General features: G+C 59.3%; 1 protein-coding gene across 7 annotated transcripts in view; it reads right to left on the reverse strand.

Annotated features, from left to right (window-relative positions):
* Window positions 1-296: 296 nt before the first annotated feature.
* The window catches only part of Pacs2 (phosphofurin acidic cluster sorting protein 2), a 78339-nt gene continuing 65318 nt past the window's right edge, over window positions 297-13317 (reverse strand). For 5 of the 7 annotated variants that reach the window (XM_076849526.2, XM_076849525.2, XM_076849524.2 and 2 more), the window contains exons 14-24: window positions 13141-13245; window positions 12813-12919; window positions 12229-12383; window positions 11598-11708; window positions 11105-11213; window positions 6564-6606; window positions 5636-5678; window positions 5161-5302; window positions 4285-4511; window positions 3744-3857; window positions 297-3066 (exon numbers count right to left, since the gene is read on the reverse strand). In XM_076849526.2, coding sequence (XP_076705641.1) covers window positions 2948-3066; window positions 3744-3857; window positions 4285-4511; window positions 5161-5302; window positions 5636-5678; window positions 6564-6606; window positions 11105-11213; window positions 11598-11708; window positions 12229-12383; window positions 12813-12919; window positions 13141-13245 — 1275 coding nt within the window. In that variant the 3' untranslated portion in view covers window positions 297-2947. Of the gene's footprint in view, window positions 3067-3743; window positions 3858-4284; window positions 4512-5160; window positions 5303-5635; window positions 5679-6563; window positions 6607-10129; window positions 10163-11104; window positions 11214-11597; window positions 11709-12228; window positions 12384-12812; window positions 12920-13140; window positions 13246-13317 lie in introns of all 7 variants that reach the window. The other 2 variants (XR_013090718.2, XM_076849528.2) reach the window with 2 other exon arrangements.

Genomic DNA, 13317 nt, shown 5'->3' on the forward strand with positions numbered 1-13317 from the left:
GGGCAGCTCCGCTGGGTAACAGGGAGGCCCTGCGGGGTCCCGTAGGGATGGGGCGGGCTCTCGGATCCTGTAGGGGCGGGGCTGGCTCTGCGGGGTCCTGTGGGGGCGGGGCGCACGCACCGCGGCATCGCGCGGCCGGAGGGGCAGCCTCTGGCCCCGGAACTTCCGCCCGCAGGCCCCACCCCGCGGGCTTCGGGTTCGGCCTGCCGCGCTTGCGCCAGCCGGCCCTGGGCACGGCTGCTCTTGCGCAAGTCTGCTCCCTTGTCCGCATAGAGGAATAACGCAGGTGGGCGGCGTGAGTGCCCTCCGTTTATTAGTGTCGCTTCAGCACCTTAAAGTCGTCCACATGGTCACATGGGACAGATTAGCATCAGCTCCTCGAAAAGCTATTTACATTAATTTTGCTTCCCATTAAAAAGGAAAACTAGCAACACAAACACTGTAGAAACCAGTCACAACGAACAGGAGGGGGCGCCCACAAGCCAACTCGGCCCGCTGGCCCCTCCAGGACCCCACAGCCCGGGAGGGTTGGGGAGCCTGTAGAGTTCGGCAGCCTGGCTCTGGAGGAAGTGGCTCGGACGTTTTCGTGAGGACATCGTTCGGAGACGCAGGTCGCAGACGGCCAGGTCATTCAGGGGTGAGAACAGCGCGGCAAGGCCACCAGCCCCCGCACAGAGGTCCCCACCTCGCGTCCAGGTGCTGACCGAGGACCCTGAACTGCATGCCCAAATGAGACAGTGGCAAGGCGACCAACCTGGAGAGGGGGCAGGTCCCCACCTTCAAGGATAAAGGTGGAGCCTGCCCAAACCTCTCCGACAGCGGTGGCCCCGCTCAAAAGGAGCCTGGTGTTACTGACAGCGACTAGTGGCTTAACCTTGGAGACTGGTGGGGCTGAGACATCCCTCTCGGTGCACGTGGGGTGAGGCCTGAGAAAAAGCACACACTTCTGACACACACTCTCCACTGCCCTCATGGCCACACCGCTGAAGACAGGTTTGGCTTCTGGTGGTCCATCGAGGGGACAAAGTGCTTTTCCATGAATCCTCATAACAGCTCCATGAGGTAGGCAGGGGAAATGTGACCTTCTTCTTTAACCAACAGGGAAACTGAGGCAAGTAATGCATGTAGTCCAGGTCTCCATTTGTTGCTTCCTGGCACAGGGCCTATGTGGTGGTGGTCACATGGTGCTCCGGAGCAGCCCAGATGGGTGCTGGACCCAGGGCCAGCTGTTGAAGAGGCTCTATCTTGCAGGGTGGAGCCTCAGAGCCACCTGGGGAAGAGTACCCAGGGAGGTTTTCCCCAGGAAAGGGCTGCCCACAGCCAGGTTATCTGCACAGTCTCTGTGGCCTCGAGGATAGAAAGTTCAGTCATCTCTTTTCCACCAAGAGTGACCTTTCGGAAGAAATTGGATGGCCATTCAAACTGAGAGCCCTGTGTACTTCAGCAGGGTGTTCTCTGGGGCAGTCCCCTGCAGGGCATTCTGCTCACAGGGCTCCTCTAAGCCACATATCCAGGTCTAATCACTAGCCCCCTAGAGAGGGGCAGGTAAACAAGTAGATCACAGTTAAGAAAAATAGGCCATTCTCACCCCAAGGAAGGTGGTCCTGCATTTGGCACTGTTTTCTGAGTAGAGCCTTGTGCAGCTCTTGTTCTTAGGGCCACCAGTGTCCCTGGGAAGGCCACAGCTTCCAAGGGGATAGAAATGGGTGGGCTCTTCCTGTGCAGCCTGCAGGGTTCGGGCATGTTGGGAGAAGCGTGTCTGAGGCAGCACCCCTCCCTGCTGGTCTGTGGAGCAGATAGTTAGGTGGGTGACCCTGTTGCCGTTCAGCACATTCCTGTCCTACTGCAAGGGAAGGCAGAGGGCAGGGCTGCCACCCAGGATGAGACCCAAACGCAACATGCTGCTCCAAGGAGCATGGCCTGGAGGGCGCACAGCCCTGAAGGGGGTGCCTGGCTCCTGCAGTTACCTTCTGTGATCAGCTGGCGTGTCAGAGCCTGCACTGGCCACGCCATTGCTGCAGGTGCCACACACACCTGGTTGCCTGTTCCCCAGTTCACCATGATCCTCAATCTCAGCCCAGATACCCACACGGCCAGTTCTGGATGCTCTAGGCCAGCAGGCAGGGCAGGGATGGAGGGTGTGGCACAGCAGGCTAGTGTCTGGGCACTTGGCTTCAGCCTCAAACCAACCCTGCCACAGCTCACCATTTCCCAGGCTGGACACTAGGACATTTGCAGGGACCAAGGCTCAGTCTGGGACAGCACAACACATAGAAGCCTAGCAGTATCTCAGGAATAGCTGAGGGACTGGAAGGGGTGAGGTGGGTGGGCAGGACTGTGGCTCTGTGGAGCCCCAAGGGGACTTCATGAGAGGGACATCTGTTTGGCAGCTACGTCGTCACATGTATTTGAGAGCATTAGACAGATTTGCTACTATAAAATCTCCCCCACGAGGCTGGAGTTTATTGGGAGCTGTGCGTGGATGGTGCTGGGGGTGGCACCCCCCACACCTTGAGTCTGAGCGTGCCTGTGACCCTTGTCCCCTGGCCACCAAGCTCCGAGACCTGTGCCTGCCCTGGGCTCCCTGAGGAAGCAGATCCTGTCTTCCAGGAAGAAGGACATGAAGGAAAGAACCCTTCTTGCTTCACGGGCTCTGGGTGGTTCCTGAGGCCCTGGACACTGCCCTCCACCTTCCAGCCTCCCTGCTCCAGCCGGACATTCTGGTTAATAAGCACGGCAGTTACTTAGCGCCCAGCAAGGAGCTGCCCCTTAGTTTTCAGGCTGTGAGTACATCTGTACTTAAGATGGTTTGTGTTTTTGACAGTCTGTCTGTGTAGTAAACTGCAATGTTAACATAAATGTAGCTGCCCCTCCAGCAGTGGCCACCACGCACGGGGCAGTAAATAGGCGCCTCCAGTGTCCCATACCACCCCCACAGTGGGCAGGGCTAGAAGGTGGCCTTGGAGTGTCCAAAGATGCAGATGGGGAAGTGCTTCACATGGGACGACCACTGAGCAGCCAGCTGGAAGAACTTGACATCGCTGCACTCCACGCCATCGATGAGGACTGCGAGAGAGGGCTGCCTGACCACCTGCCCGCCGGGCTTGCCCACCCACAGGGCAGTCCCTCAGGAAGCTGGGCTGCCGCCAGAGTACAGGACCAGGATCCCGAAGCTGGAGGCGCCCACACCCTCAGGAAGCCCCCTTGCCAGACCCTCTCTGCTACCCCCCTCCCAGGACATAGGGTCTCTGGGGGCCTCAGAGGAATAGCTGGCATGAGCCTCAGCCAGATGCTGTTTGTCCACCAGACCTCCTCCTCTCAGGTCAGGCCAGAGACTCTGTCAGCCCCATTTAAATATCCCCACTGGCCATCACCATGGGAAGACCGGGGCAGTTCACCTGGAAGCCATGGGACTGCCCTCACAGGGAAGGAGAACCCTGGGAGCTCCACACGGAGTCCAGTGTTGTCAGAATGCACCCTGAGAAACACTTAACTCACACGAATTGCTCCTTAACAGCAGAAGGGTTGAGAGTTATTTGAATGAGAAGAACTGTCCGGTACACCCAAGGGCCTCATCACCGTGTGCAGAGAACAGTGTGACGGGCGTTTCACAGTATGTCCTGTGGTAGCTAAAAAAGCTGCTCCCGGCCGCACTGCTCTGCCTGCACATGTGACATAACCCCAGGGGCCCTGGGGTCCCAGCGGGCCCCAAGTCACCACTGCCCTGCAAGGGCCTGTCTTACCCCGCAGCATATTCTGCTGGTGCTTGGCTGTGCAGATCAGGCGGCTGATGCCCTCGATGCACTGGCTTTTGGACTCCACATCCTTGTCCTTTGTTTTCTTGGGCAAAAACATCACTGGGAGGAAAAGGGCCCTGTTGTCATCCACTGCTCCTTCTGGGCCAGGCTGACCAGAGCCGCCCTGCAGCAAGCAGGACAGGAGAGCAGTGGCCAGAGGGCTGAAGAGGAGTTGAAGGGGCCTGGCTGGCTACAGCTCTCAGACCCCTGTTATCTACGATGCCCAGCTGCCTGCTGTGACCACAGGCAGACACCCTCCACCTGTCCCGTGGCCTCCAAGGGAGGCTCTGGTCAGAAGTTGTCCGATCCTCAGTGCCCCCTAAGGCTCACTGTTGTCTGGTAGACCCCCTGAAGGCCAGCCCTGGGCCCCTTGGGTGTATGGGGAACCACACGTGGGTGGTACTTGGAGGTGAAGGCCCTCATCCCCAATTCTCATGGACTGTCCCTCTTCCGCTGTGCAGCCCTGTGCAGCCTGCCCCCACCTCACCCTTCTTGTTCTTCTCCTTGGTGACCACAGTCATGGACATGGTGGGCGTGGCTGCAGCCTCACCACTGCTGGGCAGCCTGCTGACCTGGAGGGACCGGAAAGTGCACTTGAGCGTGTTTTTGGTGGTGGGCAGGTCCTTCTTCTCGGTGTCCCTCTTCCTGTCCGTGGGTTGTGCTGCTATCCAGTAGTCCACCTGTAGCCCCATGAGCTCGGCGCCAGCGCCCTGGCTGTGAGAGGCAGAGGGAGACACTCACACTCAGGGCTATGGTCCTGGTAACAAGGCATCACTGTCCTCATGGGCAGGGAGGTATGCCAGCACCTGTCCCAACAGCTGGACGGCCAGACATTCTGAAGAGCCGTCTGTTCCCGGGACCCATACCATTGCCATGCCAAGGAAACCCACGCACTAGCTGGGCAACTCAGACTAAGCACCCCCTCAGGAGGTGTGGCCCAGTGTGAATTGGCATTTGGTGAAGCTCAGGGAGGGCCTGCTGGAGGGCCCTGGATAAGGAGCCAGAAAGTGCAGTGTGAGGAGCACACATCTCCAACTTGGCTCTGGAGAGACCCAGGGTGGCCTGGCAGGACACCAGTTGGTCCTGTGTGGATGGTCCGAGGAGCACATCTCCTCTGCGCTCCCCCCCCCATGCTCTCTGGAAAGCCTCACGTGCAGAGCCAGGTTCATTTATAGGGTGGTGGCTCCTGCCGTGGTGCTCAGAGGGGAACAGGTGCACCTGATCTGTGGCAGCAGGTGGCCAGCTAGGATCGAGCCCTCAGACTCCACCACAGGGTCTTAGCCTGGGCCTGCCCACAACTTTCAGGGTGGGACATGAGGTCAATGCCAAGTCAGAATAAGTGGGACAAGAGCTGTGTGTTTACCTGGGGGAGGACAGGCCTCCGCTCACTGATGGGGAGGACGGTGGTGTGGGCGAGGCCTCCTTGGCCGCAGGAGACGTGGAGGTGGAGGGTGGGGTGGAGGAGAGCACACTGGAGCCCGAGGGTGCTGCGTCATCAGAGTCGCCTTTGGGAGGAGTCAGGCCAGGTGAGACCGTCGGCTACAATGGCCCTGTGCCTAGGGCCTCCAGACAAGGATGCAGAGAGGTGGCCAGCAGCCCTTTGGGCAGGTGGGATGGGCAAGGCAGCCTGCAAGGGAGGCAGGGTTCTCTTCCGTGATGGAGGAGAGCTGCCTGGCCTGCTGCAGCCTGGAGCGTGGTGAGGACAGCAACTCTTGCAGACCAGAAGCAGCAGGGCTGAGCTGCTCCTTAGTACAGCAGAGGTACCCCCTGGGCACAGGGCACCACCAGGACCTAGGGGGCACTGGTTCACTCATATAGGCCTCAGGGGGCGAGGTTACCTGATGTGGCGGAGGATGGTTCCACAATCCCAACCTTCACAACCTGTAACAAGAGATGCCGGTTGGAGGCAGCTGAGTGTCAGCCAGCCCCACTGCCCTGCCCACTGCCGCCCTGGGAGGCTGGCCTGACGGTGCTGGCGAAGAGGCAGGAAGCTGCTCCAGAACCCACGTGGGCTGCTGGGGACCGTGACAGACCGTGTCCTAGGCCTGTGCTGCCCAGCATGGTGGCCACCAGCCATGTGAAGCTGTGTCAGCTTAGAGCACATTACACTATCAAATTCAGGGCTTGGCCACATGGTAACAAGTCAAGGGTCCAAGAGTGCTGTGTACTCTTGTCACTGCAGGAAGGCCCTGGGTGGGGGTGTCTGGATGAGTTCCATTCCTTACAGGGGACAGACCTACCCTAGTCCCTTCACTGGGCCAGGAAGGCACCTGCCACATGCCATGCAGACACCTCAGCAGGGCAGGGTCACAAAGGGAAAAGGTGGCAGTGAATGGTCATGGAGGCTTGGGGCTAGGAAGAAGCACAAGCATCTCTCAGTCTCCTGCAGAGGAAACAGCAGAAGGCCACAGCCATGCAGCCTTAGCGGGCAGGCCAGGAGGTGCCCTCTTGCCTCAGCACTTCTCCTGGCTACTGGGCTGGTGCTGTCTGACCCCTTGCTGATGACCAGGACAGGCTGAACTGGACACTGGTCCTAACAACAATAGAGTCATCACTGCTTCTTCACATCTGCTAGGGGAACCGATAATCCTGGGCCCCCATTCCTTGTCACAAGGACACAGTGCACTATCATGGGAGGACTTAAGGCATTACTGGGCTCACATGGTGAAGAAGGTTCTGGAACACGCAGGTTAACTTGAAAGCACTGTTAAGAAAGTTACTTTGGTCGGCCACCATTCCCAGCAAGGTGGAGCTGGCAGTACTCACCCCAACAAAGGGAATGAACCTCTGGGAGGACTCTTCGTCAGGGCTGTGAGTGAGATAGAGAACAGTTATTCTCCCTTGGTATAGCCCCAGCCCCAGCCCACCATCCCCAACCCTGCCAGCCAGGGCTTGGATTCTTTCCAACAGGCTGACACATGAGAACGGTGAACAGAGCTCTGTAACCCTGGGCAGGAAGCCACGCAGAGTCCTGCAGCTGGGAGGAAGGGTCAGAGGGCATGACTTCCCGGGGAAGCTTGCCGGTCCATCCCAGGTGCCTGAGGCATGGCAATAGCTCAGCCAGTCCTGTCTGCACTGCTGGCCCACCAAGCTGGTTCCCTGAGTAGCTGGAGCTTCATATGCCCTGTGGGCCCCAAAACATCTGGGGAACATCTTGGGCCTTCTCCAGTAACTAGAGTGGCTGCCCCAAAGCAGGGAACAAAGTGCCTCCTCAAGAGGCCAGGTCTTTGGCCCTATAGTGCCAGTGTAGATGCCAGTACTAACACAAGTAGAGCCCAAAAGTGTGACTCCCCAAGGAGTTGACATGTTGAGCACCTAGGACAAGGGGGCTGGACTTGGCTCCATACAGCATCTGGCAGACCTACAGCCTCTCTTGGCAGTGTTGGCCACAGCCCCTCCATCACAGGGATGCGGAGGGTTCCAGGGCAGGCACCAAGGCGATGAAAACTGTCTTCTCCTCCTGTGTACGTCCACCACAGCTGGCCATGTGGCTCGTCTCCATAGAGGGTCCCTGCCAGCTGGTCCCCAGTGACCTGACAAGCTCTCCCACAGGCTGCAGGGCCAGCACAGAGCCACGGCTCTATCAACAGCAGGAAAAGCAGCCCCTCCAGCCTCTGGGAAGGTCCACCAGGCAGGTCTGGTCCCAGTGCTTGACTGGACCAGTCTCCTCCATGTCCTTCTTGCCCACCCACCCTTGCAGCTCCCTGGCTTGCACCCAGGGAACAGAGGTGCCCCTCACCCCGAGTGGGTCTACAGCTGGTGCCATCTCTGGCTGTGTCTTCCAACTCCATTTTACCCGTCTCATTTCCCCAAATCTGATGCCAGCAAAGTTCTCCCAGATGGAGACTGAATGTGCCCCTGGTGCCAAGAAGTAGTCAAGCACTGGGAGTGGGTGATGAAGGTTCTCCCTGGACTTCAGGGAACTAACCAACTGTTGAGGCTGGTGGAGTGCCTCAGGGACAGCCCTGGAGCATGTGCTGCCCAGCACCTGGTCTCCCAGACAGAAGCCTCTACAAGAAGCAGGCTTGGGAAAGGCATGTGTCCATCTAGCTGCCTGCCGTTGAGCACTGACTCCCAGGTCCAACAGCCCATCTTCTCAGAGTCCAAGTGTGGGCAGAGGCTGAGCCTGGTGCTCCCCACACAGAGGGTATTCACAAGGTGGACCAGCAGTCCTCACTTGGCCAGCCCGGAACCCACAACTAGGGCACTGCTAACATAGATTGCTCCCAGCAGGAGCCCCCCAACCCACCTTCCACTCCCACCCATAGAACCCACCCCCTCCCCCAAAGACCAAGATGCTTTGGAATAAAACCCCTGCAGGTTCTGTCCCTCCCACCAAAGACTACATTCCCAACCTTCCTTTCCCGTCTAAGGAGAAGTGCTGTCCATTTTAAATAAGTGGTCTACGTCTCTGGCCACAGCCTGCTTCTGCTCCATGAAGTTCAGGACATGTCCTGGACCCATGCCCAGGCTGCCCTATCTACCATCAGCATGAGCTCCTGGGTGGCCATCCACATGAGGGTCCCACCTGTTCTCTGGGGCAGGTCTGTGTTTGTAAATCTTGGTGACACCCAAGTCCTTCTGGGCACAGGAGGTTGTAGAAGCCAAGTGAGTGGTCCTGGTCCCCAATGCATGAAAAGGCTCTAACCCACAATGAACAGGGCTTCCCACCCACCCCAGGGCCCCCAGGCCTGTAGCAGAATGGCCTCTCATCAACAGCTGACAAGGGCCATGTGTGACCAAGACATGGGAAATGTCACAACACAGGAAAGCTGCCAGAACTCAAAGCCAAGCTGCATCTTGGGCCATGCAGACAACACCAGCACAGGCAGGACAGGGTGACACCGGCTCTCCACTGAGGCCCCCAAGCCCTGGTCAGAGGGGCTGCTGGCACCTCGCACACGTGTTTCTGAGGACAGTGTGGTCAGCGGGACACCTGGTCTGGCTCCTGAGACCTGCCACTGTGCAGAAGGCAAATGCCCTGGGCCTGAAGACCCCTTTGACCCCCACATGCTGATGGGCAGACCAGGGCTATGGCTGCCCTGCTCTGACAGCAGGGCCCACTGAAGGGACAACTCCCATTCCCGGCCAGCCAGCCACACTGCATGGGGCATGGGATAGGCAGGAGCAACCTTGGAGAGCTGGGCAGGGCTGGAGCGACTGGCAGGACTCTGGGCTTCTCTGGCCTCATGCTGTACTTGATGCCCACCCGGCCTACGGTACCGATGCCACCACTGTATAGCAGGCAGGAGGCACAGAGTGGGAGTGGGTTATGTTCTCGCCAAGCCTTGTTTTGCAATTCAGAGGAGCCAATCCCAGGAGTGACAAGAAGCTGCGACTAGGCAAGAGCATGCTCTGGGCTCTGCCTGCACAGCCGACGGCACAGGCCAGCCCACAGGGTCAGGGAGGCATGAGACGGCTGGTCTTTCTCTAACACAGGGGCTTGTTTAGCAGGACAGACTTGGATGCTCAGACCCCTGCTTGTGCATCCCGCCCACCTGCAGCTTGGGTGGCCCCAAGGCTACGTGTCTGCTACTGTACACTCCTAGGAAGGACACCCCTTGGACCCAACAACCTTCCTGGGGGCAAGAGAGTGGGAGAAGTTCACCCAGGAGAATAGATAGCCTGAGATCGGTGTGGAAGACAGAGGGCAGGACCTGCCAGGCAGAGGAAAAGGGACAGCTGTGGGGGTTCCTGGACTACTTGACTTCACAAGTCCAAAAGTTCAGAGGACAGAGCTCCCTAAGGTAACAGCACTCTATCCCTATTTGGGGGGCCTCAGTGGTCTGGCTGCCTCACTGGGCACAAAAGATGCTAGGAAACCCTCTCTGTGACTCTGGCCTGGGAGCCTGACTCTGTGTGCAGAAGGCCAGCTCCAGGAAGGCCACCCTGACCGCTCCTTGGCTTCCCCCTCCCTGTCTCCATGCAGGCCCAGCACGGATACCTCCCCGCTAGGCTGTGTGCAGGGGGCCAGGCTAACCCATGTAAAGTGCTCAGAACAGAGTTGGCACGAGGCAACCCAACATCAATGCCAGTGGCAGATGTAGCCCAGTCCTGGCCCCTGCCTCTGCTATAACTGGGACAGTGCTATCCTGGCCACAGATTCAGGGACCCCTGGGGGTCAGACCTCCCCCAGAGGCTGTGGGCCCAGACCACACAGGCCTGCACCTTCAGCACACAGGGCCCTTTGTGAGGGATCCCCAGATGCCCTGGGCATCAGGGGAGAGGGATTCTGCAGTGACTCTGCTAAACAAGCCTGAAGACCAGCCTGGGACAGATGGGGGCATCGACCAGAGAGCTTGGGACAGAGAGTGCCGACCAGAGAGCTGTACCTCAGGGTGAAGTCAAAGTGAAAGTGCCTTTTCCTTTTCAGAAAGCCACCAAAAGAGAAAACAGGGCCACGTTAAGGCGCCTCCCGGGGGCCCAGTGAGCCCTCCATGCATGGCAGCAGGAGCTCTAGGGCCTGGAGCCTGGGCAACTACCCGCCTCACTTAGGGGCAGCCGCTGGAGTGAGTTTGCAGGGGTGGCCATCCCCTCCACCAGGAAGTTCCAGAAGTGCTGGGCTCCACTGGAACGGGACCAGCCATCCCTACTGACCTCCCTGAACCTCCCAGACTTCAACTTCACTCTCCTTCAGTCTAAGGAAGGGGGCGAACACCCGTTAGAATCAGGGACTGCTACCTCTGCCCTTGGCTGAGGCTGGGTGCCTCTCTTCCACTCTTGGACAGGGCCCACTGACTGCCTCTGCTCCCCTCATCTGGTATGGGATAGCCTGTCCAGAGGCCTGGCCACAAGAGGGAGGTTCAGTCTTCTGAAACCACAGGAAAGCCTCTGCTTGTGCCTGACGAAGGGGCCCTGCCCAGGGCTACCCAGACCCATGGCACCTGGCCCAGGCTTTTACCCACAGCTCCTGGGGACTGTCATGCTCCGAGCTACAAGAACATGAGCTGACTGCTCCCCAACAGGCTGAGACCATGGCCCAGGTAGCCTAGGCCTAGGGTGGAAGATGTGTCAGGTCTGTAGGCTGGGCCACTTTGACAGCTGCCACCAGCTGCATCGTGGGACATATCAACGGGCATAGAAATAGAGAGGTACTGAAAACCCAACCACTACTCTGGTCTGCAATGGGGTCAGTGGAGGGCCCTACAGTCTAGGCTCACCCAGGGGTTTTACCCCAGACCTCGTGGAGTCTGTCCCGGCCAAGGCCAGAGTGGGCAGGTAGCCATGGAGAAATGGCAGCTGGCAATGACCTGTGTTGTGTGGTCAGGGGGTCCCCTGCTGCCCCAGGCCTGGGCCCACCGCATTACCTCTTCTGCTTGTAGGTCAGCATGGCCTCCGCAATAGGGAGCTGGTGGGCGCAGTTGGCCCCCGCGATGTACTGGGTGATGCGGGATACGATGTCTGGTGTGTCCTGCACTGCACGGGGAGGAGGCCATGGGTTGGTGCGGTGGGCCAGGTGGGTCAGGGTGGAGTCTGGGCAGGGTCATGGGCACCTCTACTTTCCCACTGGCCACAACAGGCCTGAGTGCCCATCCACAGTGGTGCTGGGTCACATCTTCCACAAGCCCTGAAGGCGTGTTCCTAGGGCTCTGCGCCCTCCCCTCCTGGCCACCTTGGCTTGGACTAGGGAGAGGGAAGCATCCTGGCAAGCCCCCTTACCCCGCCTGCTGTCCCTTTTCTGGGGCCAAGCTTGAGAAAGGTAGATATGAGGGGAGGTCTCCTGGAAGACCAGGAGCCCCTTCCTCCAGGGAACGGGACTGTGGGTGCAAGCCCCGCCATAGGCACCACACTGGGCCTCACCTGTGCTCTGGGCCTCCAGCTTATTGAACAGGTCTCTCCAAGCCAGGTCCTGGAAGAAGTTGTGGTAGCGGTAGTCCACGGAGCCCAGGTACCTGGCCACAGGGTGGGAACCTGTGTGCCCAGGGCAGGATGGTCACCACGTGGAGCTCACAGTCCAGGACCCCTCTGTGGTGGTGGTATGGTAAAAGGGTGTGGCACACTGTCTCCTGGAACCCCATTCACCAAGGAAGCCACTGGCGCTGGCTTGGGGCACACACACAAGGTGGGCCTCCAGCCACGCTGCCTGCCAAGCCAGGACGGCTTTTTGGTAGAGGAATTACACAGAGTATCAAGCTCAACGGCACAGTACCACGGGACCAGGAGGGTTAACCACCCAGCCCTGCTGTGCTTCTCTGACAAAGAACTCAAACTGGCAGAGAGAGAGCCCCGTGACAGACCAAGGGGATGCCCGGTGCAGGCCATCTCAGGGGGACAGCTTTACCTCTTGCCCCTTGCAGGGTGACTGTGTCAATTTTCATTTAAGTGACATCATCATACGTAAACCCTACCACAGGAAACATCGGGAACAAGACACCACGGCTGGTGCCTGCACCTTCGCCACCATGTGTGCCCAGCCAGCCGCAGGCCTCACCCAGCGGGATGACGAGGAAGCGCATGTAGCCGAGCCAGTCCGGGGTCTTGTGGGACAGCTGCTCCACGAAGAGCCGCAGGACGGCGCTGAGGTAATGCTGCGCCCCCGCAACAGCGATCTTCACGGGGGTCGGGGGCTGGGAATTGCAGTTGCAGCTGCAACCCCCAGACAGGTGGGGTGAAGAGGGGACAGGCACCTTAGGGGAACTGTCAGAGCTGTCCTCAGCCCAAGGTCTACACAGCTAAGCCCCAGAAAGCCTGTTCCCTAGCTGCAGCTGCTGCCGCCACCATGAGCCTGCCACCCAGGACCCCTACCAGTGGGCACTTTAAGCTGGAGCGGGAGCTGCCTGGACTGACAGGCTGGGTGGCCCCCCTCCCGGAGTTGCAAGAGACCCTCCTGCCCCTGGAATCAGAGGAAAGCCTAGGCTGCAGGGGACCTGTGGGCAGCAGGTCAAAAGCCACCCACATCCCCGGGCAGAGAACATGCCCACCTCGGAATGGCAGGCAGGCCTGGGGTACAGGGACCCCAGCAAATGCTCGGGCAACAGCTCCACAGGGCAGACCCCAGGGAAGGCCAGGACTCACTATCTCTGGATCCGAGAGACGATGGTGCTGAAGGCGGCCTGGACATCGGCTGCAGAGCACGTGCACACCACAGGCAGCGTGTGCCTCTGCAGGACGTCTGAAAGGAACTGGGTGGGACAGGCATGAGTGACCCTTGGTACGGCATCTGCACCCATCCATCTGACCCTCTCCTTGGAACCCCCAGAGTGCAGAGACCACGCTCGTGCAGGCCAGCCCGCCACACATGCTACTCCAGCGCTCGTCCCTGAGCAGGGTCTCTGTGCAGTCCCCACTCAGCTCGGCCACATGGAACTCCTGGGGACAACCAGCCCCGGGCAGCTGCTCCTACCTGCCCCTGCCAGTCAGAGGTGTTGACGAGGATGATATTCTCCGGAAGCTGGTCATCAGAGACGAGGATGTGGTTCAGCTGGTCGTACACAGTCTTCCTGGGAATCTGGAAACACCTGGCCGTCCACACCCAGGACACGTGGCACCCATCCTCTCCCCACCAAGAGTGGAGCCTCAG

Source organism: Callospermophilus lateralis, chromosome 3 (genome assembly GCF_048772815.1).
Source record: "Callospermophilus lateralis isolate mCalLat2 chromosome 3, mCalLat2.hap1, whole genome shotgun sequence".
NCBI lineage: Eukaryota > Metazoa > Chordata > Mammalia > Rodentia > Sciuridae > Callospermophilus > Callospermophilus lateralis.